Source organism: Geotrypetes seraphini, chromosome 12, assembly GCF_902459505.1.
Source record: "Geotrypetes seraphini chromosome 12, aGeoSer1.1, whole genome shotgun sequence".
NCBI lineage: Eukaryota > Metazoa > Chordata > Amphibia > Gymnophiona > Dermophiidae > Geotrypetes > Geotrypetes seraphini.
The window spans coordinates 109,372,730-109,399,687 of NC_047095.1; the positions used below are offsets into that span (position 1 = coordinate 109,372,730).

At 41.8% G+C, this 26,958-nt stretch overlaps 1 protein-coding gene across 1 annotated transcript in view; it reads right to left on the reverse strand.

Moving 5' to 3' along the window:
* The window catches only part of LOC117346283 (vomeronasal type-2 receptor 26-like), a 50,799-nt gene that overhangs the window by 10,011 nt on the left and 13,830 nt on the right, over window positions 1-26,958 (reverse strand). The window contains exons 3-5 of the mRNA XM_033915684.1: window positions 24,830-25,618; window positions 14,648-14,875; window positions 6,777-6,903 (exon numbers count right to left, since the gene is read on the reverse strand). Of these exons, the coding sequence (XP_033771575.1) occupies window positions 6,777-6,903; window positions 14,648-14,875; window positions 24,830-25,618 (1,144 nt within the window). The remainder of the gene's footprint in view (window positions 1-6,776; window positions 6,904-14,647; window positions 14,876-24,829; window positions 25,619-26,958) is intronic.

The window sequence follows — 26,958 nt, forward strand, 5'->3', positions numbered from 1 at the left end:
CAATCACAATCCACCCTACAGGAAAAGAGGCAACCGCAGCAGACAGAATTTGGACTCAATTCCCCAACATACAATGGTCAGAATTCAACAAATTCTACAAAAAATACAGCCATGCCTCCTGTGACCTCAACCATTGCCCCTCATATCTCCTTACCACCTCTAGTGTAAAATTCCGCACCATAATTCTACAATGGATTCAATTCACGCTCACAGAAGGCACATTCCCTGCTGACCTCAGCGAAATCGTCATCACCCCAATCCAAAAAGACCCAAAAGCACCACAAAACCACCCATCTAACTTTAGACCTATAGCCTCAATTCCGCTATATGTCAAAATTATAGAAGGCCTAGTAGCCAAACTCCTCACCGATTACATAGATGACCACAACCTACTCCACCCCATGCAATCAGGCTTCAGAACAAACTTCAGTACAGAGACACTACTAGGCTCCCTTATGGATACCGTCAGACAACACCTTAGTACAGGAAAAAAAATGCTTCTCATACAACTGGACCTAATTGCGGCATTCGACTTAGTGGACCACAACATCCTTCTACAGATCTTAGACGCAATAGGCATCTCAGATAAAGTATACTCTTGGTTTGAAGGATTCCTAAAACTCAGAACCTACAGTGTAAAATCAAACAAAGAAAAGTCAGAATCCTGGTCAAACCCCTGCGGCGTACCACAAGGATCTCCACTATCCCCTACCCTCTTCAATCTCTACACTGCTTCTCTAGGAACGTATCTGGACAATCTGGGCATAACCACCTATAGTTATGCTGATGACATCACCATCCTCATCCCATACGATCATTCTAAACCTACCATGACAGACAAACTTCACCAAACACTGGAAACAGTCACAACCTGGATGAAAAATCACAAACTTAAACTCAACCAAGACAAAACCAAATTCATCCTCCTCGAAAATGACAAGGTCCAAACCACAACCAACTTAGATATAAACGCAATCAAATATCCCATCCAAACCACCATAAAACTACTTGGCATGACCATAGACAGATGCTGCACTATGCAACCGCAAATAAATAAAACAATTCAGAAATCATTCGCAATCATGAGAAATCTGAGACAAGTCCGAAAATTCTTTGAAAGAACACAATTCCAACTTATAGTACAATCCCTAATACTAGGTATATTGGACTACTGCAACATCCTCTTCCTTCCTTGCCCTGCAACTACGATAAGACAACTCCAAACAATCCAAAATACAGCTTTGAGACTCATCTACTCATTGAAAAAACATGACCACATCACTGAAGCCTTCATCAACTCACATTGGCTTCCAATCCAAGAAAGAATCCAATTCAAATTCTACTGCATATTATTTAAAACCCTACACGGAGACAACCCATCATACTTGAACAATCGCCTCATCCAAGCACCCACTACCAGACACAGAAAAACGCACTCACCATTCATACCCCCCCCAATCAAGGAAGTAAAAAGAACAAAACTACACGACGGCCTCCTAGCCACTCAAGCCGCAAGGCTGGACAACCAGATCTCCAACCTTCTGATGACCACCCCAGACTATAGGACGTTCAGAAAAGAAATAAAAACCACACTTTTCAAGAAATTCCTGAAGCAGCAATAACATCATGACCTCTTAGTAACTCTAAAACTGACATTTGATCTACCCATTACTACACTAATAATAACAAAAGAACCTCCACTATGACCACCTATTAACTCTTTTACAAACCACCTCACCCTCAACAACCCGCTAAATGTTTATAAGATCTACAACTTACCTCTCTAGCTAATCATTGTAACTCTGTTTTTTTTTTTAAATTAACCTTTTGTAATCCGCCTTGAACCGCAAGGTAATGGCGGAATAGAAATCCCTAATGTAATGTAATGTAATGTAATATTTACTTCAAAGTTTAGATGTAATGTTTTATATTTATGCAGATGATATCACCATATTGTTACCTTGTAAGGTTATCTCAAAAGAGCTGATTACTCAAATTTCTAATATTTTGGAAAAAGTAGAATAGTGGATGTCACAGGTCAAGTTGAAGCTTAATCTTGGAAAAAACCAAGATTTTCCTAGGATCCTCAACAGTGTGGAAGAAGAAGATACGGCAGTGGTGATCCATGTGGGGACGAACAACGTGAGCAATAGGAACTACAACAGGGAAGTACTGAAGGACCAGTTCTGGATGCTAGGAAGGAAGCTGAAGACCAGAACGCAGAGGATAGCATTCTCGGAGATCCTGCCGGTACCCAGGGCAGATGAGAAGAGGCAGATGGAGCTGCAAGCAGTCAACGCGTGGATGGGCGCTGGTGTGAGGAAGAAGGATTCCACTTTGTGCGCAATTGGACAACATTCTGGGGGAAGAGCAAGCTCTACAGGAAGGATGGACTCCACCTCAGCAGAGACGGAATGAGGCTACTTGCAAGCAACATCAAGAGAGAAGTGGACAAGTTTTTAAACTAGGAAGAAGGGGAAAGCTGACAGTCGACAGAGAGAGAGAGTCGATGGTTCAGGAACCAGTATACCCAGAGGATACCGTGTAAGAAGATAGAGGGAAAGACTCACCGGATTACAGGCAAGAGAGATCAAAAAGGACACAAGAGGGAAGGAAATGCAAGAAAGGAAAAAGCTGCAAACTCAAGTGTATGTACACAAACGCAAGGAGCCTTACAAATAAGATGGGTGAATTAGAAGCCAGCACAAAAAGATAACGTTGACATCATAGGCATCACGGAAACATGGTGGACTGAGGAAAACGTCTGGGATACTGTGCTACCGGGATACAAACTATACTGCAGAGACAGAGTGGCTCAAAAAGGTGGGGGCGTTGCCATATACGTCAAAGAGGAAATTGAATCTGCTGGAGAGAACATGCCACAACTGACGGATAAGTTAGAGTCTCTATGGGTCAAAATTCCAGGAACAAATGGCCTGGAAACAAAGATCGGCATCTACTACCGACCCCCAGGGCAGTCCAAAGAAATTGATGGAGAAATAACAGACGAGATTAAACGCAACTGCAAGGGAGGCAACACAGTTATCATGGGTGACTTCAACTATCCGGGAATAGACTGGAACCTAGGCATCTCTGGCTGCATTAGAGAGACCAAGTTCTTGGATGCTGTAGGCGATTGCTTCCTGGAACAACTTATCAAGAAAAATACTAGAGGAAATGCAATTCTGGACTTAATTCTAAATGGCCTGCGAGGACCAGCACAAGATGTAGAAGTAGAAGGGACGCTGGGAAGCAGTGATCACAATATGATCCGCTTTGATCTGGACGCAGGGGAGATACATCGGTCCAAGACGACAGCCACGGCACTGAACTTCCGAAAAGGGAATTACGAAGGGATGAGACTCATGGTAGGGAAGAAGATTAAGAAGAGGATAAGCACTGTAAAAACGCTAGAGCAAGCTTGGTCCCTTTTTAAGGACACAGTCACCGAGGCGCAAAATATATATATATTGCGTATCAACAAGGGATCCAAGAGGAAAAAGAACAAAGAACCGGCGTGGCTCACTGTAGAGGTGAAGGAAGCGATCAGAGACAAGAAAACTTCATTTAAGGAATGGAAAAGGTCAAAAACGAATGAAAACTGGAACAAGCACAAACAACATCAACGCAGGTGCCATAAGGTGGTAAAAGGGGCCAAAAGAGACTACGAGGAAAAAATAGCCAAGGAGGCGAAGAACTTCAAGATGTTCTTTCGATATATTAAGGGGAAACGACCTGCAAAGGAAATGGTGGGACCGTTGGATGACCATGGAATAAAGGGAGCACTAAAGGAGGACAAAGCAATCGCTGACAAATTGAACACATTTTTTGCATCTGTATTTACCGAAGAAGATGTACACAGCATACCAGAACCCATCAGGCTATATGCTGGAAACGAAGATGGAAAGCTGACAGTATTGACGGTCAGTCTAGAGGAGGTATGTAGGCAGATTGATAGGCTTAAGAGCGATAAATCCCCGGGACCGGATGGCATCCATCCAAGGGTCATCAAGGAACTGAAAGGGACCATAGCTGAACTGCTTCAACTAATAGCCAATCTGTCGATCAAATCGGGAAAGATTCCGGAAGACTGGAAGGTAGCGAATGTTACACCTATCTTCAAGAAAGGTTAGAGGGGAGATCCGGGGAACTACAGACCAGTGAGTCTGATCTCTGTACCAGGAAAGATGGTAGAGTCACTGATAAAGGAGAGCATCATTGATCACCTTGACGGAAAGGGGCTGATGAGGACCAGTCAGCACGGTTTTAGCAAAGGCAGATCGTGTTTGACGAACTTGCTGCACTTCTTTGAGGGAGTAAACAGACAGATAGACAAGGGCGATCCAGTCGACATTGTATATCTGGATTTTCAGAAGGCGTTCGACAAGGTTCCGCATGAACGACTACTTTGGAAAATTGCAAGCCATGGAATTGAGGGTGAAATACTCACGTGGATTAAAAACTGGCTGGAGCATGGGAAACAGAGAGTGGGGGTAAATGGACAATACTCGGACTGAAAGAGCGTCACCAGTGGGGTGCCGCAGGGCTCGGTGCTTGGACCCGTGCTCTTTAACATCTTTATAAATGATCTGGACATAGGTACGAAGAGCGAGGTGATTAAATTTGCGGATGATACAAAGTTATTCAGAGTAGTAAAGACGCAGGGGGATTGCGAAGATCTGCAACGTGACATAATCAAGCTCGAGGAATGGGCATCGACATGGCAGATGAAGTTCAACGTGGATAAGTGTAAAGTGATGCATGTCGGTAACAAAAATCTCATGCACGAATACAGGATGTCCAGGGTGGTACTTGGAGAGACCTCCCAGGAAAGAGACTTGGGAGTTCTGATCGTCAAGTCGATGAAGCCGTCCACACAATGTGCGGCGGCAGCAAAAAGGGCAAACAGAATGCTAGGAATGATAAAGAAGGGGATCATGAACAGATCAGAGAAGGTTATCTTGCCGCTGTACCGGGTCATGGTACGTCCTCACCTGGAGTACTGCATCCAGCACTGGTCGCCGTACCTGAAGAAGGACAAGGTACTACTCAAAAGGGTCCAGAGAAGAGCTACTAAGATGGTTAAGGGCCTGGAGGAGCTGCCGTACAGCGAAAGATTAGAGAAATTGGGCCTCTTCTCTCTCGAACAGAGGAGATTGAGAGGGGACATGATCGAAACATTCAAGGTACTGAAGGGGATAGACTTAGTAGATAAGGACAGGTTGTTCACCCTCTCCAAGGTAGGGAGAACAAGAGGGCACTCACTAAAGTTGAAAGGGGATAGATTCCGTACAAACGTAAGGAAGTTCTTCTTCACCCAGAGAGTGGTAGAAAGCTGGAACGCCCTTCCAGAGGCTGTTATAGGGGAAAACACCCTCCAAGGATTCAAGACAAAGACAAGTTTCTGTTGAACAAGAACGTGCGCTGGTAGGGCTAGTCTCAAATAGGGTGCTGGTCTTAGACCAGAGGGCCTCTGCATGAGCGGACTGCTGGGCATGATGGACCACTGGTCTGACTCAGCAGTGACAATTCTTATGTTCTTAAGTTTGGGTGTATTTGTTATAAGGCAATTTTTGGATTATTACCCTCTTATTTGGTTTCTTATTTGAAATTGTCTTATTCAACAAAATGTACCAGAAACTCAGGTATGTTCATCTTCCCTACCCCATGGGCCTGCTGTTACAAGACTTTTTGGGACAGGACATTGGAGTATCAGGCTGGGAAGATGAACTCCTGGTTAAATCTGATGATGGCTCAAACCAACTCTTACTTTACATTTAGGTAACCATTAAAAACTTACTTAGTTGATAAACAAAAATGTTGATTTTATATTCATGATGAGGTTTTTTAAAAAAACTTTTAGCTTATGTCTTAATTGATAATAATAATTTGGAACTATATTTTAACCAATGCTCTGTTTGATTGATGTAGTAGTGTTATTATGAAATTGTACTTTTCGCTGAAATGATTCAGTTATTATTGATGTGAACTGTCTAGAACTGTTGGTCGGGCAGTATATAAGAAAATAAATTATTATTATTATTATTATTTACAGGGGGATAGGTCTAGCAGGAGAGCATCCCTCCTTCCAACAATCTTTGTGGAAGGTGGGGGTTCCGGCAGGATGGATTGGGCATCCCTCCTGCCAGTGGATGTCAGTGGGGGACAGCAGGAGGAATTGGGCATTCCTCCTGCCACAGACATTCAGGGGTTCCAGCATGAAGGACTGGCCCCTCCCATGCCTAAAAAGTCTTGTTCTGGGTATTTAGGACTTGGACAAATTTTTGCTCTGGAATGTGGTATAAAGATAGACATAATGGCAGTCTGGGCGATTAAACGCCTGGACGTACAGGTAGATGATTTTTGAAAAGAAACCCATTTTGGACATACTTTTCAAGAATGGTCATTTTCCTGCTGCCAACTTTGGGCGACTAGCACCTTAGGTCAAAAACAGACTTAGACATTTTTTTAATTGTTATGCCCCTCCATGTATTTATGCTTTTCAATGATTCTTTACATCTTACACACTAAGAGTGTGATTAGTTTTGCTAGTGGTATCCAGCTAGGGCATGTGAAACCTATTTTACATAACCACTGAGATTGCAAGTTAGATGTCCAGATCAGGACCTTCTCAATTCTGGTGAAGTTTTTGAAAAGGCAGGAGTGAAAATCTATTTGCTGGCTTATGTTGGATCTTCAATAAAGACTGAATATAAGCCTGATAGTAAATAAAAAGTGCCCAAGATCATGATACATTATAATATGAAATCTCTCACCAGGGTGGATGGAGACCTCTCCCTCTGGACAGGGGATACAGTCATAGCAGCAGATGGGCTTTCCTTCCCTGGTTGATTTTCTGAACCCAGGAAGGCAACTCAGGCTACATCTGGACTGTGGCGGTATCTAATGAATGAGAAAAAAATCTGAATTACTTGATACAACCCTGGGTTAAGACTTTTCAGTCCATCCTCCACCAAATGGCCATATACAGACAGACCTTGCAAGTCTGCTCAGTACTGGTCTTATTCTTGAATATTTCCTATTATTTACTGATTCTAGTTCATCTTTGTTCATCCCACGCTTTTTTTAACTCTGTCACTGTTTTCCTCTCCACCACCTCTCTCGGGAGTGCATTCCAGGCATCCACCACCCTCTCCGTAAAGAAGAATTTCCTTACATTGCTCTTGAATCTACTACCCTTCAACCTCAAATTATGTCCTCTGGTTTTACCATTTTCCTTTCTCTGGAAAAGATTTTGTTCTACATTAATAACTTTCAAGTATTTGAACATCTGAATCATATCTCCTCTGTCCCTATTTTCATCTAAGGCAGTGGTTCCCAAACCTGTCCTGGAGGACCACTAGGCCAATCGGGTTTTCAGGCTAGCCCTAATGAATATGCATGGAGCAGATTTGCAAGCCTGTCACTTCCATTATATGCAAATCTCTCTCATGCATATTCATTAGGGCTAGCCCATTCCGAGGCGTGTAAGCTTCGCTCCGCCCCTCCCCCGAGCCAGCGGGGTACAGATTTAAAAAGAATCCATCGGGCCTCGCCAAACCAGTCAGCAGGGAAAAGAGCTTAATAGCAGTTCATTGCACCGAGCCAGCGGGGTAAAGATCCCTTTTCTATTTAAAAAAGTTCATTGGGCCGCACCAGCTCTTTCAGGAGCCCGTTCCTAGGCATGTGAGCTTCGCTCTGCCCCTCCCCCAAGCCAGCAGGGTACAGATTTAAACAACAGCGCTAACGGCGCACAGACATTCGGCGCGCGGCTAAGGCGCGCCCTCACAGACTGAACCCGGCACACAATAAAACCTAACAGAGACACATATCGGTTAGAAGCACGTACAACTGTTTGAGGCTTGTGTAATCACCAGATACAGGTTATCGTCAGACTCAGCTTACTTGCTAAGATATACGAGCAATTGTTAGCATGCATGTGTAACTGCTAAAAAGCATGAGTATAATTGTTAGACGCATATGTAACTGTGTTGAAGCATGTATAACGATTAGAGGTATGTATATCTGTTAGAGGCTAGTGCCACTACCAGAGTCAGGTACAGTTATCTAAGTCAGGGTGCTCCGTAGAGAAAACTGTAATTGTTAAGAGGCATGTACAAATCGTTAGGATGCATGAGTAATTATTAAGTTGCATGTGCAAGAGGTAAGATGCATGTATAATCTGTCAGTGGTATGTGTAACTATTAGATGCTTGGATTAGATACAAATAGGATCACTAACTACACATTCCAGCATAATCTCCAGTAGCCAACTCACCCAACCCAAGTGAAAATCACTACAGCTCCTATAAGATCCAGTGATAAGGAACTTCCCCTCATATAACCTTTACATCCCAACAAGAACAAAAAGGCAAAGATCCACCTCTCACACAAACGCCACCTACCTAATAGCAATGGCAGCCAACAAAGCTAAGCTCACACTGACCCTCTTACTGCTCGTCCTCCTGCTCCTAACAAACTGGAAAACAGCAGATTACCACATTCAACCAATCCCAACAGTGACAGCAGCATACAGACAATTCCAACCATCCATGAAACCTCTCTCCCCCAGAAATCCTATACCCTGCCCACTGTCAACTCTCGAAAGCATCCCCCCCATCTGGGGAAAAAGGCCACCTCCAAAACCCAACAACACCTCAAAAACCTTGGATACTTCCTAGACAACTACTCCATCCAAAGATCACCTCCACTCTTCTCAAAAAATTCACCGCTTTAGCCTGTGCATACATGAACATAAGATCAATCAGCCCAAAGGCAGACCTAATCAAAGACTGGATGACTAAAGAACATCTAGGTTGCCTCTTCTTAGCAGAAACCTGGCTAACATCCGACACAGACCCATGCATAACCGAATTCTGCCCAAGAGGATACAAACTAGAACTAGTCTGCTGACAAAACAAACAAGGGGGAGGACTGGCATATTAGTAAAAAATAACCTTAACCTAAAAGTCCTGGACAAACACTCCTACCCCCACATGGACCTTCTAGCATGCCAACTATCCAACCACACACTCACAGGTACCTTAAGTTGCCTTCTCTGCTATATTACATCAGGCAAATGGAACACCTCCAAACACGAACTCGAAGACTTCATATTCCAGAACTCCCTTAACTCAACACATAACCTGCTCCTTGGAGACTTTAATCTACACCTAGAAGATCACACCTCAAAACAAGTCGAAGATCTACTCGCATACCTCAACGCACTTTCCTACCAAATTCTTAATCCCCAACCCACGCATGAAAAAGGCCACCAACTTGATATTGCAGCATACACAGCCCAAAACTCCAATACACCAGATATCCACATCTCCAACAGTACCTGGCACCCCTCCCTCTGGTCAGACCACCACAAATATACCTTCAATATCAACTGGGCACAAAGCAACAACAAACCTAAACTTCACAGAACCTCCTACAAAACCCGTCAAAAAATCGAACCAATCACATTCAGGGAAAAAAAAGACCCCGCTATAGACACTATAGACTCAACAGATCCTATAGAGTTTATACACCACTGGCGAACCTTAAGCAAAACAACACTGAATGAACTAGCTTCATTAAAACCTAAAAACAGAATTTGCAGGCCTTCTGACAAACAGTTCGACACCGAACTACTACAACTAAAAAGGCGCTGTAAACAACTCGAAAGAGCTTGGAAAAAACAGAACCAGGATCAAACCAAAGTCAAATGGAGAAACCTAATCAAACAATACAAGATCAAACTTAATGAAAAACGGAAAGCCTACCACTCCAAACTAGTTGGCACAGCAACCTCAGACACTAAAATGCTCTTCAAACTAGTAAAGAATCTCATTGACACCAAACCTCTCTTAGCCACCCAAGGAAACCACCCACCAACATCTTCCCAGCTAGCTGACCACTACAAAAGCAAGATCTCCACAATCAGATCCACCTTCAACAACTAATCAACATACCTCAACGAGATCACAACAAAACCTACAACAGAAGAACCCAAAGCAGCAGACAGGATCTGGACCACCTTCCCACTAGTTCAATGGTCTGACATGGACCGTCTCTACAAAAAATATAGCAAAGTATCATGTGACTTGAATAACTGTCCCTCATATCAACTAACAAATGCCACTCCTAAATTCAGAGCCAACCTCATGCAATGGATTCAAACCACACTCACGGAAGGTCAATTCCCATCTGAACTAGGTGAAATTATAATCACCCCTCTACTGAAAGATCTCAAAGGCCCAATAGACACCCCCTTTAACTACAGACCCATCGCCTCAATCCCACTATACGTTAAAATAATAGAAGGACTATTAGCACAATACCTCACCAAATACCTAGAAGACCCAACATACTTCACCCCTCTCAATCAGGATTCAGATCCAGTTATAGTACAGAGACATTATTAGCAATGTTACTATACAGCTAGACAGCACCTTAGTAAAGGAAGAAGAATGTTGCTAATTCAACTCGATCTCTCAGCGGCATTCGACCTGGTTGACCACACCATACTGCTACAGTTACTTGACGGCATAGGGATCTCAGGAGTAGTATACAACTGGTTCCAAGAATTCCTAAAAACAAGAACCTACAGAGTCAAGTCAAACGACCACAAATCGGACCCCTGGTCTAACCCCTGTGGAGTTCCACAAGGATCACCGTTGTCGCCTATGCTCTTTAACTTCTTTTTATCATCCCTTGGCATCACCCTAGATACCCTAAACGTAACTTCTTTCAGCTACGCTGATGATATTACCATATTACTCCCCTTCGACATCCAAGACCCCACCTCGTTAGGCAACCTAAAAACAACACTGGAAGCAGTGGAAGATTGGATGCTAGATCACAAACTGAAATTAAACTCGGACAAAAAAAATTTCTACTACTTGAAAAAGACAAAACCCATCCATAACAGAACTAGAAATAAATGCCACCAAATACCCCATACAGCCCTCTCTCAAAATCCTTGGAGTGTCGATAGATAGATGCTGCACAATGCAGATCCAAATCAACAAAACCACTCAAAAAGCATTTTTCAGCATGCGCAACTTACAAAAAATAAGAAAATTTTTCTAAAAAGATCATTACAGGATCATAGTCCAATCTCTTGTCCTAGGATTAGTGGACTATTGCAATATCCTCTATCTTCCTTGTCCCACAATCTTGATAAACCAACTACAGACCATCCAAAACGCAGCCCTCAGGCTGATCTATTCACTCGGAAAATTTAACTTTATCACCAATGCCTACCTAGACTCACACTGGCTATCGATACGAGCTCGAATCCAATTCAAATTCTACTGTCTCTTATTCAAAGCAGCAAACGGAACTGCACCCACCTATCTCAACAACCGGCTATATCATAACAGCATATCCAGACCAAGAAGAAACCAGACCCTATTCTCCTACCCACCACTTAAGGAAACTCAGTGCAAAAAAAGTATGATGGCCTCTTGGCGATGCAGGCAGCAAAGCTGGACCCCTCCATCCTCAACCTGCTGACAACTACAAGTGACTATAAATCATTCCGAAAAGAAATAAAAACTCTGCTTTTCAAAAAAACTATATAACCATCTTATTCTCCCCCCTCGTTTCCCCCACCTTCCACACAAACTACCAGCTAACCTCCCCCTCTTGATTGTATCCCCCTCTGACCCTATCACAAAACCAATCCTAAACCTCTTCTTCCCTCCTAGTGATCCTAAATGTCCCCCTTCCCTTCTATTCAACACCCTTACTCTGTATTTCCCTTGCTTCCACTATAAGCGTCCCCTGCATCTACTGTGTAATCATCCCCTAAATGGCAACTTCTTGGCAATGTCCAGCTATCCTATACTGTAAATTGTAACTTCCTGGAAATGTCCAGCTACCTTATACTATTATTTATAACTTCCTGGAAATGTCCAGCTATCTTACACTGTAATCCGCTTAGAACTGCAAGGTACAGGCGGGATAGAAGTCACTAATGTAATGTAATGGAACCACTGATCTAAGATATACATATTCAGGGCTTCCAGTCTCTCCTCATACGTCTTTTAGTGCAAACCTCCTATCGTTTTTGTGACAACTGGAGAAATTATTAAATAAAAGACTACAATCTATGACAAAGAGGATTGAAAGGCAAAAGGAGAGAACTGCAAAAGTGTGAGAAAAAGAGAACAAATAAGGGGTAAGCAATAGGTGGGGGAAAGTAAATTCTCAAGAAAAGGAAAAATAATTGCGTTTAGTGTGCCACAGCTTGACAGTTTGTGCGACACTGTGGTAGCACGACTCCATCTCTGCATACTCATATGACCTTCACTGGCTACCAGTAAATGCCCGGATCCTGTTTAAACTTTCCTGCACTGTACACCATGAACTAACTGCCAATTCACTGGAGCAGATAACCCACCTATTCTCCACTTCCCTTTTCCTCTCAACCAGGATAAGAAACATCCACCAGCTGATCATCCCCACCTCCAAGGGAGTGAAATACAAGTGGATATTCAACGCCCTCTTCACGTATGTCACTACAAGAACCTGGAACACCCTTCCAGCACTCATAAGGACTGAACAGAACTAACAGCAGCGGCAATTCTTATATTCTTATGTACCTATTTGATAAATTCATTTACCTCAGAGCCTCTGCAACCACTTCTAATAATGTAACCCTCCTGCACAATGCTTTTTTTTTTAACTCCTTCTTATGACAGTTCTACCTTTTCCCCATAATGTTGCATAAGCCTCTTATCTTATAATTCACCCTAAATCTATTATGGAGAAGTACGATTAAGAAATTTTGATTAGATTAGACTTTTAGGTGATGTCTTTGCTTCCTACTCTTCTACTTCCAAGACTGAATATTTGCATAATGGATCTGACATGATGACTCTCTTTAATGGAGTCAATTTATTTTGCCTTCACCATTGGTTGATTACTATATAAGGACCTCTATTTCTTTTATCATGAAGTTAACACCTTTTCCCAATGAGACTTCCATTCAGGTACACTAGGTATTTTTTTTTTAATTTAAACTGCTTGCCTTGCCAAATAAATATATTTTGGTCATTTATGTAATCATATAATCCAAATTTATTTTGATATATTCAGGACTCATGTGGAACCTAATCAATTAACACTTAATTGGCAATAGTTATGAGTTATAGCTGCCCTTATGTCCTTTTATATAAAATGGGTCCTTAACTTTCAACTCAAAAGTTGACAAATCAGTGATGAGTTCCGCACGAGGCAATCGTGTGCAGGATGTCAGCGCGCTGGATTAAAACACTAGTTTAAAGCACTCAAAGAGGAGGGGGACCCCCCCCATTTCAAAGAAAACTGTAATTTTTCCCTAAAAAAGAGGGAAAAAGGCTGTTTCCGCTATAATGGGGGGTTCCCCCCAATGGCAGCACCAACAGTTCTAAGTAAAGTAGGGGGTTCTCACACACACACACACACACACACACACACACCCCCTCAGAGCTCTTTAAAATAGTATTTTAATCCAGTGCGCTGATGTCCTGTATGAAATTGTGTGCCCGGCATTGTCCATGCTCAATTGTCTCGCACGGTTTAGTCTATGTACTGGGCAAATCCATGGGATGGGCATGGGTGGGTCAGGGAATTCCCAAAAATTAGGCTCTATGGCCCAAATTCTCTAAACGGTGCCATTGTTAGTAGCTGCCTTCAGTGGCATAGTAAGAGTGAGCAACACCAGGGGTGGTAGCATCTCTCCCCCACCCTCCTGCTGTGCATGCATCTCCCCCTCCCTTCTCAGACCTTTTTAACTTCTCCGGCATGAGCAGCATGCCCACATCATTATTGGATCACCTTTTGATGTGAATTCCTAGGCGTGGGTCCCAAAAGCGATGTCAGAGAGAGTCAATGCCGACTTTGGCAGCAACCTCATGCCAAGGAATTAAAAAAGGTACAGGGGTAAGGTAACAGGTGCGTGCACATAACAAAGAGAGAAGCAGGGGCTGCAGAGAGAAGGAGGGGAGTTGTGCCTTTATGAAGAGTACGCCCGGGGTGGACCACCCCCTTACTATGCCACTGGCCACCTTAAATGTGGCCACCGATCATGAGTCAATCACGCCGCGACACCGTTTTGAGAATTCTGCCTCTGGTAAAAGTAGGCACCAGAAATGTAGGCCAGAGCATTCAAGGCCTACATCTCCGGAGTCTAACGTTGACATGAATCGCATCTCCGGAGGCACATAACCAACACCTAATGCCACGTCCAGTGACATTTGGCACCAGTAGGCATCTCTGGAGATGAAATTCCAGTGCTGTTTTTTTTTAAGTACCCTGATTTTTTTGTATCATTTTAAATGGCATTTCCCTCTTTACTTAGGGACTGGCAGGATGCCTACCGGTGCCTAATTTAAGGCACCATTTAGAAAATTCCCCCTATGTTATTATAATACTACAATTGCTATGTCATTAGTTAGACACAAGGATTTACCCCAGGTTTCGGCAGACAGACATCCTGTTGCCTGAAGTTGGGCATGAGAATCTGCTCAAAGCATTATTCTATAAAGGGTGCAATACCCTGGTTTAGCCTGGATCTTTCTGGCATCTAATGTTGTGTGTCATTTACTGAACCTCTCTCAATGTGTGCATGGTTCAGTGTTTTCCGTCTTGTCTTTGTATCATTTAAATCTGACCTCCGTGAATGTGCTTTCCCACATGATCACTTCCTCATAGATGGTAAATTCCTGCCCTGCTGGAACATAAGGGTTATAATTTCCAACAATTTCATTACTCCTTGTACCATCAGGTAGGTAGATTGTGTTCATAATATTATATCCAATGGCAAAATCACCATTCTCATCCCAAAAGAGTTCCTCATCTAGAACATTCTTAAAGTGGAGGTTCTTCAGATAATGATTTAGCTAATAAGAGAAACAATTTTATTAGTGAAGCTAACTGTAGAGTTACTTTTTTTTTTTAAAATCTCCTAGCACATATGATCTGTTCTGATTTTAGGGTGGAGCTTATTTTTGAAGTTGGTAAAAATGACAGTTTTTACGCCATAATTTTGTTTCCATATTTGAAATTGGTGAACATGTTTTGACAGCTCAACAACACTTATGTCCTAAAGGCATCAAAAAGTAATAATAATGAAATGTGAATCAAGCATTCTTGAATATGGGCAGTTGTGAATAAAGGGGTCCTTTTACGAAGGACTCTAAAATTAGGTGACCAATATTTTATAAACTATAGGGGAACAATAAACTGAGGGGTTCTTTTATCAAGCCACGCTAGCGGGGTTAGCTCATCGGACATTTCATCATGCGCTAACCCCCGTGGCTGGCTAAAAAACTAACACCTGCTCAAAGCAGGTGTTAGCGGCTAGTGCGGCAGGTGGTTTAAAGCGCGGTATTACGTGCGTTAAACCCCTACTGCAGCTTGATAAAAGGACCCCTGAATGTCTAACTGTGTCCCATATCACCCACTATGCTTAAATCATTACTCATCAGTCATCAGCTGCTGCAATAACACGTTAGAACATTTTGGCAGAAATCAAGGATCCTAATAACAGACTCATAGAACTGGCAAAGTAAACGAGAATGAACATCTGATTAGTAGTGTTTGCTTAAACATAAAACATAAACATAAAATCAATTTCTAGACCGCATAACCTCACAGTTCTATGTGGTTTACAAAAGACCAAAAATATATATAACAATTGAAATGAGAATGAAATTAATTATTCAAGAACCTAGAAAACAAATAGGTTTTCAAGTGTCTCCTAAATTCCAGATAGGAAAATGAAATAGTAAACAATTGCTTGAAATCTTTATCCTAAATAGCAGCCTGATAAGAAAGCATACGTTCATGATATCTTTTAAACTTGCAGCCCCTGCCTGATGGATAAACAAATAAGGCATGAGTTTTGCAAGAGAGTTCTTGTGTAGAAGCTGAAAATAAATCCATCAAGTAAAGTGGAGCTTGGCCCATAAGAACATAAGAGTTGCCGCTGCTGAGCCAGACCGGTGGTCCATCCTGCCCAGCAGTCCAGTCACGCGGTGACACCAGGTCAAAGACCAGTGCTCTAAATGAGTCCAGCCTCACCTGCATACGTCCCAGTTTAGCAGGAACTTGTCCAGCTTAGTATTGAAACCCTGGAGGTATTTTCCCTCCAGACTCCTGAAGAGCGTTCCAGCTCTCCACCACTCTTTGGGTGAAGAAGAATTTCCTTACGTTTGTATGGAATCTATTCCCTTTCAATTTTAGAGAGTGCCCTCCCGTTCTCCCTGTCTTGGAGAGTGTAAACAGTCTGTCTTTATCTACTAAGTCTATTCCCTTCAGTATTTTGAATGTTTTGATCATGTCTCCTCTCAGTCTTCTCTTTTCAAGGGAGAAGAGGCCCAGTTTCTCCAATCTCTCACTGTATGGCAACTCCTCCAGCCCCTTAACCATTTTAGTCAGACTTCTCTGGACCCTTTCGAGTAGTACCGTCTCCTTCTTCATGTACAGCGACCAGTGCTGGACGCAGTACTCCAGGTGAAGACGCACCATGGCCCGGTACAGCGGTATGATAACCTTCTCCGATCAGGACACTTTAATAAATGCACCCCAACTAAAAGACAATACGTGTCTCAAGCAGTAACCAAAGTAATTCTCAAAACAACGGTGTGACATGATCGTACTTATTCAGTCCAAATATAAGTCTAGCTGTGGTATTCTGAATAATTCGCAGCCGGGAGATAATTTTTTTTTGACACCTGCCAAGTAAAGACGAACAAAGTGTGGCAGTCTGTAACTCAGCAAGCCAGAGAGACTGTATATGTCTCCAAGCCTGATGATCTCTTTTACATTGCTCACACCATCGCTCTCAGCATGATGACAATTGCTAAGATAAGAAGAGGATCAATGGCTGGAATTCTTGCAACACTGACTGGAAAAAAAAATAAAAGCATTAGGAGAGAGACAGGAGCAAAATCTTGCAAGATGTCATTGGAAGACTTGCAAAGAAGAAACACTGAAACAGCAATCTAGGAACTGACGTTTGCGACACAGGAAGGTCAGGCATGCAAACAAGTGTTGTCTGGTCATATAGATTTGAAAAGGGATTTGGGGCACTGCTGAGGGAGAGGGGGAAGGCGCAGATGGAATGAAGAGAGTGGACTTAGAGGGCTTCTAGGTAGGTCTATGCAGGTTAGAACAAGGATAAGAGATTGGTAGGTAGTCAAGGATATGGAGGGGTAATGGTAGCTATGGCTAGGAATGAGAGGAAGTCAAGTGGGTGGAGACTAAGACCTTGTCAAAGTGGATTATGAGGTGGGGTATGTAAAACCGATTTGAAAGGCTGAAAGAAGACTATGGCCCTCTTTTACTAAGGTGTGCTAATCAATTTAGTGTGCACTAAATACTAACACGTACATGTTAGTCTATGGACGCGTTAGCGTTTATCGTGCGCTAATAAGTTAGCACACCTTAGTAAAAGAGGGGGTACGGATAGCTACAAGATAAGTTTTTTTATTTGTCTGTTGAGGATTCGATTTAGAATGCATTTTCTTTTTCTGTCCACAATTTTGAGGATATTTGGAACTCATTATGGCTGTACTGGGCAGTAATCACAAAAACACTTTCACCAAAAGGAATAAATGAAGGTATAATAAATAGTAAAACTCAAGCAGAAACCAATCTTAACGGAGGAAAAAGCCTCAGACAGGGGCCCACCCACCTCCACAATGGTGGAATTAGCAATGTGTTTGAAAATTGCTTTCAGAGATGAGTGATATAGAAGAAGATAATAATGACTTAACTTTCTCCTTTAAGGATCGGTACACCAATGATGGCCAGCGTTTCACTGTCAAGCTGCCTCAGGGTGTAACAAGTCCGATCATACTAGAAACACAAAACACTCAAATCAAAATTAAATTTAAAATACCGGTATGTATTATAACTGCATACATTGTAAAACCGGCTACATACCTCTCATCCGGACGCCGCTCGCGTCTCAAAAGTTCCAAAGATGGCGGCATGACTAGTAAACCAGATTAAATCATGCCGGTGCTATGACATGCACATACGTCAACACCGGAAATAGCAAACCGGCTACAAATGCCGGTAGTGATTGTTTCAAAATTTTCAATTTCTTCAAAAAAATAATAGACGGTTAAGATTGGTTTCTGCTTGTGTTTTACTATTTATTATACCTTCATTTATTCCTTTTGGTGAAAGTGTTTTTGTGATTATTAGTGGTGTTCACCATATCCGAGTTTTTTTTGTACTGGGCAGTAATTACATTACATGAGTATTTATGGATTACTAATATGCCCCAAAAGTTCAATTTGATTTACAGTTTAGAAGAGCCTGGCCATGTCCAGGATTTACATTATTTCATTAGGGTTCATGACATAGACTGGTTTGTGTTCATGTAGGGATATGATTATGGTATATTGTTTGAAGAGAAAATTGGTCATATCTGGTGTTGTAATCTTGACATTACGGGTTCTGGTATGAGTGTTATTTTCCTGGTTTATGGGGTGATGGGTATGCAGAGAATTTGATATTAATATGCTCAATCTATGTTGATAATTTAGCATGAGTGTCATTTTGGGGATTTTGGAAATGTATTTTTCTCCAGGATAATTGCTATTGTTTTGATATGGGATATTTCATTCTGTCCTTTTTTCACTGATATGTCTGAAACTGATAACAAGAATGGAGACTTCCTAATGGATTAATGTATGTACTGTATGTTTAATCCTGTGAGCTTTAAGGTTCTTTTTATACTCAGTTTTTGTTGAATGGAGTAGAGAGTATGGCTGTCTATTACATTTCTAATAGCAAGTTTTTTTTCTTGATTTTTGAATTGTCAATACTTGCTCCCTGCTTTGTATTTTCCTGGTGCCGGACTTATGCCATATAAAAGGCAGGTATTGACACATGTGCACACAAATTATAGCATTCATTAATTTGATCCAGATTCTGTAATTGGCGTGGAGTTGCCCGCTGTTACATCGGAGGAAGGAACGTCCGGGATGTCTGGGCTAGAAACATCGCTTTCTCCTCCGTATTCCCTACCGCCACCATGACCGACATCGGATTTCAGTGACACCATAGCGTCTCCAAGGCAGAAGTGCAAAGAGGGAGTCACCCTGAACGCTGGTGCCAAAGTTCGAGACAACCAGGGAGCGAGAGCATCGGCTGCCCCCACGGTGGTTACTTTGGACAGCATCTGCAGCGTCTTACAAAGGCAGGAAGAAGCAATCACCAAATCGACATTGGAATTCTCAATGGTTGTGAGTAAAATTGAGGATCTAACTAAATCGGTGGATTCCATTAAAACAGATACCACGAGTAAGCTGGATCAGATGGGGAAAGAGATAACTTCTCTTCAACATTTAATTGGGGACTTGGTTAAAGATAAAATTTATATTCAAAGAAAAGTGGAACAAATTGAAAACTTTAACAGAAGGTTAAATTTAAGGCTTTTTAAATTTTCCTAAAGCCACAGGAATATCACCGGGTGACATATTTAAAAAATATTTGTCTGAAATACTAAGTTTTCCACTTGAAACAATGCCGCCCATTAACCACATATATTATCTTCCTGAAAAAAAGAAGCTGGATAATCAACCTGAAACTGAAAACTTACAACAAATTGATATAAATAACTTTACTGACTTCTTGGAAAAATCCTTAGAAATTCAATCTCGCCCTACTCTTCTTGTCTCATTTGTTTTTGAACAAGACCTAAACTCTGTAATCCACATGTTTTTCCGTTTTTCTCTTGCTTTATTCCTTGGACAAAGAGTTTGGGTCTACCCTGTGACTAAAAATACTCAAGAACGTAGGAAATTATTCCTAAACATGAGACAAGAAGTTAATAATAATAATAATAATAATAATAATTTTATTCTTATATACCGCCATACCCAGCGAGTTCTAGGCGGTTTACATTAAATTAGATTAGGATCCGCATAGAGTTGTAGATTTACAACAAATTTATCGGATTTACAGCAAATATCGCCAAACTTGGCAGATGAAAAAGGGAAATTCACAACAAATTTAGCCAACTTCGTAGATGAAGAGGGAAGAATTACAACAAATTTATCGGATTTAAAACGGATTTGGCCAGACTTGGTGGATGAAGAAGGAAGTGGGTAGGAGAAGCAGGGGGAGATAGGAGCTATCGTGAAGGAGAAGAGTCGGGTAAGGGGCCCTGAGATTATCTGAAGGGTCGGTTAAGGGTCTTGTTTGCTGAAAAGGTAGGTTTTGAGTGATTTTCTGAAGTCGAGGTAGGTGGGGGCCTCGAGTATCATTTGGGCTAGCCATGGGTTCATCTTGGCTGCTTGGAAGGTGAGGGTTTTATCTAGGAATCTTTTGAGTTGACAAAGCTTTAGCGAAGGGAATGCGAACAGCTGAATTCTGCGGGATTTCTTGTTGGTGCAGTGAAGATTTAAGTGGGGAGTGATGTATCTTGGCGAAAGACCATTTATTGATTTGTAGCATATGCATGCAAATTTGAAAAGAACTCTGGATTCGAATTGCAGCCAGTGAAGTTGGTGGTAGTATGGGGTGATGTGTTCCCATTTCTTCAGGCCATAGATGAGGCGAATGGCGGTGTTTTGGATCGTTTTTAGTCTCCTGGTGGTTTTCTTTGTGGCGCTCAGATAGATAATGTTGCAGTAGTCCAGAATGCTGAGAATGGAAGATTGTACTAGTAGGCGGAAGGAGGTGTCATTGAAAAATTTTTTTATGGTACGGAGTTTCCAAAGTACCATGAAACTTTTAAGGTGTGTTCTAGGGGGAAAGTCATTCCTTTCAGATGAATTGTGGTGTTTTTGAATTTTTCCTTGGGGGTGGCTAGAAAAAATTTTGTTTTGTCTGGGTTTAGTTTCAGCCTGAACGATAGCATCCAACGTTCAATCTGGTTGAAAATATTTGTAATGTAGTCAAGTAGTTCTGGTGTGAAATTGGTAAGGGGGATGGCTATTGTGATGTCGTCTGCATAGATGAAAATTTGAGTTTGAGGGTGTGAAGGAGGTTGCCTAGGGAGGCCAGGTAGATGTTGAACAGAGTGGGGGATAGGGGGGAGCCCTGCGGGACGCCACAGGTGTTGTCCCAGCTATATGAGATAGTGTTGTCCTTGAGTACCTTGTAGGATCTATTTTTTAGGAACCCCTGGAACCAGTTGAGGACCTGATCGGATATGCCAATGTGTGCCAGGCATTCGAGGAGTATGGTGTGGTCGACCAGGTCAAAGGCACTGCTTAGGTCTAGCTGTATGATCAAGGCACTTGAGCCTAGAATGAAGAGCGTGTGAAGATAGTTGAGGAGGGAGGCTATTATGGTTTCGGTGCTGTGGTCCGCGCGAAAGCCTGATTGATTGTCGCTGAGGATGTTGAATTTTTCTAGGTATGTGGAGAGTTCAGTCTTTACCACCCCTTCTGCTATTTTGGTGAAAAGGGGGATGTTTGCGATCGGTCTGTAATTAGATGGGGAATTTGGCGATTCTTTTGCGTTTTTTATAATTGGGGTTATCAGAATATGTCCTTGCTCTGGTGGGAAGATTCCTGTAGATAGTAGGTGGTTGACCCATGTCATCATGTTTGCTTTGAAGTGGCATGGGGCAGTTTTCATGATGTATGGTGGGCATGTGTCCAATTTGCAGAAGGAGTGGGTGTATTTATTGTAGTAGGTGTTAAAGGTTTGCCAGTCTATTGTTGAGAATTGTTAAGGCATTGGGGGCTTCTTTCTTGCTATGTTACCCATGCAAATGTTTAATTAAGTATGCAGGGATCAAATATACTTTCTTTTCTCCTGATCAGCTTAGGGCCTTTTTAGATGCCAAGAAGCTGCTCCATTGATTTAGAGATAGTTATATTGAATTTGCAGATGCTGTATAAAACCATTAACTTATACCTGATTGCTTATATATGAATTTTGATTGACCTCCTTGTCTTCTTAGTTCTCTCCCATCTTTATTGTGGTCTGAGGAAGAGATTATGTATTGCCTTGAGATACTTATATTTTTTTTCTTTTGAATGTTTAATTTTTTATTCTTTATGTTTCCAGGACAAGTGAATGCTTGTAACTATATTGATAAAATGAATAAACACACACAAAAAAATGTATAGAATGGCTCCTAAATGCTGTCCAACTGGGAGAAACCAGCAAAAAGGACAAAAACTGTGGAATCGATGATCTTGATACAAAACTTTATTCAAAATTCTTCACATAAAGGGTGCAGTTCTATCATTCAAAGCAATAATGTGCAGCAGAAATATAATGGTGTGGACCCAACATGGTCCATGTTTTGATCACAGAAGACCTTCTTCTGGATCCTATGGAAGTATGTGAACATAGAGAACATGTATGTAAGAAGAAACAAAAATGGATCCATGGTATGTGACAGAAGGAGATTATGCAAGTGTGGTGAGGAATTGTGGATACGAAGCATGCCGTTATTTAAAAGTGCTGAAAAGGACAAGTGGCAAATGGGTGAAGGGATGTGACAGATATTGAAAATAGTACAGATATATATTTATTTTCCAGACAGAAAATCTGGTTACCCTAGTTATATGACAATTATATATATATATATATATGTCTAATTGTCATATATATAGTTATATGTCATATATATAGTTATATGTCATATAATTAGACATAATTAGACAATTAGTTATATGTCATATAATTAGACATATAACTAGGGTTACCCTAGTTTTATGACAATTAGACATATATATATATATATATATATATATATATATATAATTGTCATATAACTAGGGTAACCAGATTTTCTGTCTGGAAAATAAATATATATCTGTACTATTTTCAATATCTGTCATATCCCTTCACCCATATATAACTAGGGTAAGCAGATTTTCTGTCTGGAAAATCCGGACCCCTAGTCCTGCCCTCAGGTTTAGAAATGTTCATATGGGTTCTCTTCATAATTTTTGTATACATATGTGGTTCTTGTGTATCTATTTCCAGTGGTAACCAGGTGAGAGCAGAGCTCTTCAGTGACCTGATCCCTGAAAGTGGCTTTAATTTATCTTCTGCTATAATTGTAGATATAGTTCTGATTATCCCATTGATTTTTCCTTATATGTTCTGGATAAAATTTCATACACGGAATGAGCACAACAAAGATTAGATCTGACTTTTCAGTCAACCTGAGGTGTGCTCACAACTCTAATTCTGCTCCCAAAGCCCAGTGGTGCTGATTCCAAGGATCATGAATTCCACAGCTCTCCTAATGTGGGTTTCAGAACCCGAGCTAGGGGGTGTCTCTCTCTAAAAAATGATCATGCCTAGCTCCTATCGACCTAAGAGATACATTTGGGCCACCCAGGAGTTTTTACATACAATATTTTGTAAAATAGCCTTTAATAGTGTCTTCTTCCCTTTTCTGTTTTAGTCTCCAAAGCAATGGAAGACCTGAAGATACTATGCTCAGTGTACTCACACGGTATCAGAAATGGTGAGAAATGGAGCAGAAATGGTCCATATGAGGTGCTTAGATCAGACCTGAGGTTTGTCAACTAATCTTAGATAGAGACAAACAGAAAGATCTCACTTGAAGTGTGTCACAAAGGAAGATAATCAAATATCGTATTTTTTGCTCTATAAGACACACTTTTTTTCCCCAGACCTTAATTCCTTTGGCAGACCAGCACTGTAGGGCAGGAGCTTTCAGCCTCCTGCCCTTTCCTCCGGCTGACTCCCTCTATGTAGACACCGCTGTCTATAAGTTTTTTCTCAGCGCCGCTCCATGCCAGCATGGAGGAAGAGTTGCTGAAGCACTCTTTCCAGCTCCTTGATTTTGGCAACAGCGGGGGAAGGTAGCATAAAACCGCCACAGCAGCCAAAAAAAAGTTTTCAGCTCCAGCGGTGCAGTAGAAAATGGAAAAGGACCTCTGACAGTACAGAGGTTAAATACTGCCACTGCCCTGCTTGAAACGCGAGGACTCTCATTGACATCAGGAATGGGAAAGAGCCGACGAAGCAGCAACATCTCTCTTCAGGGCCCATCCTCTGGCTGACTCCCTCCTGGCCTTTCCTCCAGCTGACTCCCGCGGTGCAGGACAAGGCAGGAAGCAAAACGCTCGTACCTGCCTTCTGAACCGCTTTGACTCTGATGCAGCATCTGACTGTGACGCAGCATCAGAGTCAAAGTGGTGCAGAAGGAAGGTGCAAGCGTTTTGCTTTCAACCTTGTCCTGTGATGCGGGAGTCAGCTGGAGGAAGGGCCCTACTGTTCGGGAGTCAGTTGGAGGAAAGGGCAGGAGGCTGAAAGCTCCTGCCCTACAGCACTGGACCCTGGGAGGAATTGAGGTAAAAGGGGTGGGGCCGGCCTGCCTGCCTGTATCGATGTGGGGGCCCTGTTGGGGGGGGGCCCTGCCGGGGGGACCCCCTGGCTGCCTGTCTGCCTGACACCAGGCCACTAAGCCTGCCTGCCTGCTACTAAGCCTGCCTTTCCTGTCCCTGCTCTGTGCCCTTTCCCGGCCAGCCCTGTGCCTTGTCCCGGCTTACCCTGTGCCCTGTCCTAGCCTGCTCTGTCCCGGCCTAGCACTAGAGCACCAGAGGGGGGACAGGGTACAGAGTATGACAGGGAGGGGGGGACAGGGTGCAGAGCCTAGCAAAGAGTGTGGGGTTGGGTGCAGAGCCTGGCAGGGAGAATTTGGTTCAAAATGTTTTTTTTTCTTGTTTTCCTTCTCTAAATTTAGGGTGTGTCTTATGAAGCGAAAAATATGGTGTTCTATGAAAGGGCCATTTTCCCAGGGATATGGGCAGTCTGTAAATACCCATCCATTCTTTATCTAAAAAGCATGCACTAGGATCAACACAGGAAAAAAAAGGCTGAATTGATATTACCTTCCATGGGAAGAAATTGAAAAATCTCTCACTTTCTCCACCCCAGTTGGTGTTATCTGATGTAGAAGTGACCATGTCGTGCAGTGCGTGTGCCAGGGCATACACAGCATTGTATACATTATAACTGTCCCCAGAGTTTATGACGTCACAGTGTATGAGGTAGTCAGATGTTTCATTATTACTGCATGTTCTTTGAATGCTCTTGGGGCACTGGTCATTACACAGGTCCTTCCACCACATCTCTAAGAAAGGATCATTTGGAAACACAACAGGATTCACCTCACGGACAAATTTGTGAAAACTTGGAATATTATTTTTTGCCACAGAGAAAGCAAAGTAATTTCTCCTATCATTATGGTATGAGGGAATGAAAAAGAATGCTTCAGCTATGGTGATCCAGATCTTTCCAGATGCTTCCCAAATGATTGATTGTTTTATAAATTCTGTATAGTGTCTATTACAATACAAAATAATCACTTTCGTTGAAGATGCATTGACAGTATGATAAATTTTATACACATTTTGATTTATAAAAGAACCAGAATGTATAAGGGTTTCTATGAATTCAATGCAACCTCCATTCTGCTCAATCCCTCCTCTCAGGATCTGCACAGCCCTCAGACTGTTTTCATCATCGGATGCAATGATACCGACCCAGGTCCAGCCAAAATGCTTCAATAATTTGACTATCCCAGCACAGAGATGCAGCTCACTGGGGACAGTCCGGTAGAAATAAGGAAACTTAACTGTATCACTCATGACAAGATTCCCTGAGGTGTAAGTGATCTGCTGAAAATAATAGGTTGAATTCATCACCAGTTGAGTCATGAAAAGATCACATTTCATTCACTTATCAAATATTATTTACATAATTCTAGTGTAAAGAGCAGAAGAGAAAATGCATGAGATGTTAATGTCAAATCATATTCGGTAGCAGAAGAGCTGTACTGAGATTTTAGGGAGAGAGAGCAGAGTACAAGGAAACTTCCCCCTTCCACATCTGACCTCAGATGTTGCTACCACCCTGGGACCTTCCTACAGCTTCTCATATTTCACAGACCTTTCATTTATTGGTTTCATCACAAGACAGGACAATCCTCTGTTATTTTGTCCTGCAGCTTCTGTAACTCAAGATTGCCACATAACTTGAGGGTGGGTGGTGGTTTTATATATAGTACAGTAGGTTGGCTAACTCCTGGTATGTGTATTTTATAAATGGTGTAGTAGGTGACAAACATCATAAAAACATACCTATCTCTGTCCATCCTCAATCTATGCCTGAATAGATAAAAAAAGAAAACCTTATATATATAGGAACATGGATTTGGGGAATATGCTGAACATTTTCCAGTTTCCAGTAGTTAATATCTCCCTATGGTTTCTAATGCCACTCAGAATATAGGGAAAAATGTTTCTTACTTTTAAACTTGGCACAACTTTTTTTGTTTCCCATGTAGATATGTTTTGCAAGTACAGAGGAAAAAATTAATTGGTTTTAATCTTTCTCTTATGTGAAGTTTAGATGTTTTATGTAACGCAAACAAAAATCCAGAAGTGAACTTAACCATTTTCAAAACAACAAAACATCCATCTTTTTGTTTCAGATGGTCTCGTCCTCAGTGCATCTCTATAGTTCACTACACCACCTACCAGGCTTCTCCTGAAACCTTTCGGGGAGGTAGGGGCCAATGACCACTAGGGGAGAAAGGAGGTGACATGCCTTTTTCCCTCCTTTGGTTATTTGGTCAGTTTGGGCACCTTATTGGAACTTTAAGGAAAACAGATCTAGCCTCAAACACCTAAATTGTGCCCTGGACTTACTCTATAATGTTCAATTATTGCAGAAATATATCCAACTCATAAGCCTGTCTTGTCCTACCCAAGACATGCCTCCAACATATCCCAGAGAAACAGCATTGAAATTTGTCCAGAGAATGAGTCTCGAAAATAGCGATTTGGAAGGTTTGGTGAGAAAAACACCCATCTGCAACTTTGTCACTTTTTGAATGTTTTTCTTTTTTTAAATGAGCCCCTTAATGGAATGAGATCAAGAGAATAATTGTATCAGAAGTTAGGGGTTAAGTTTACCTCTTAAGATTTATTGCAGGGAGATTGAATCAAGATGGTGA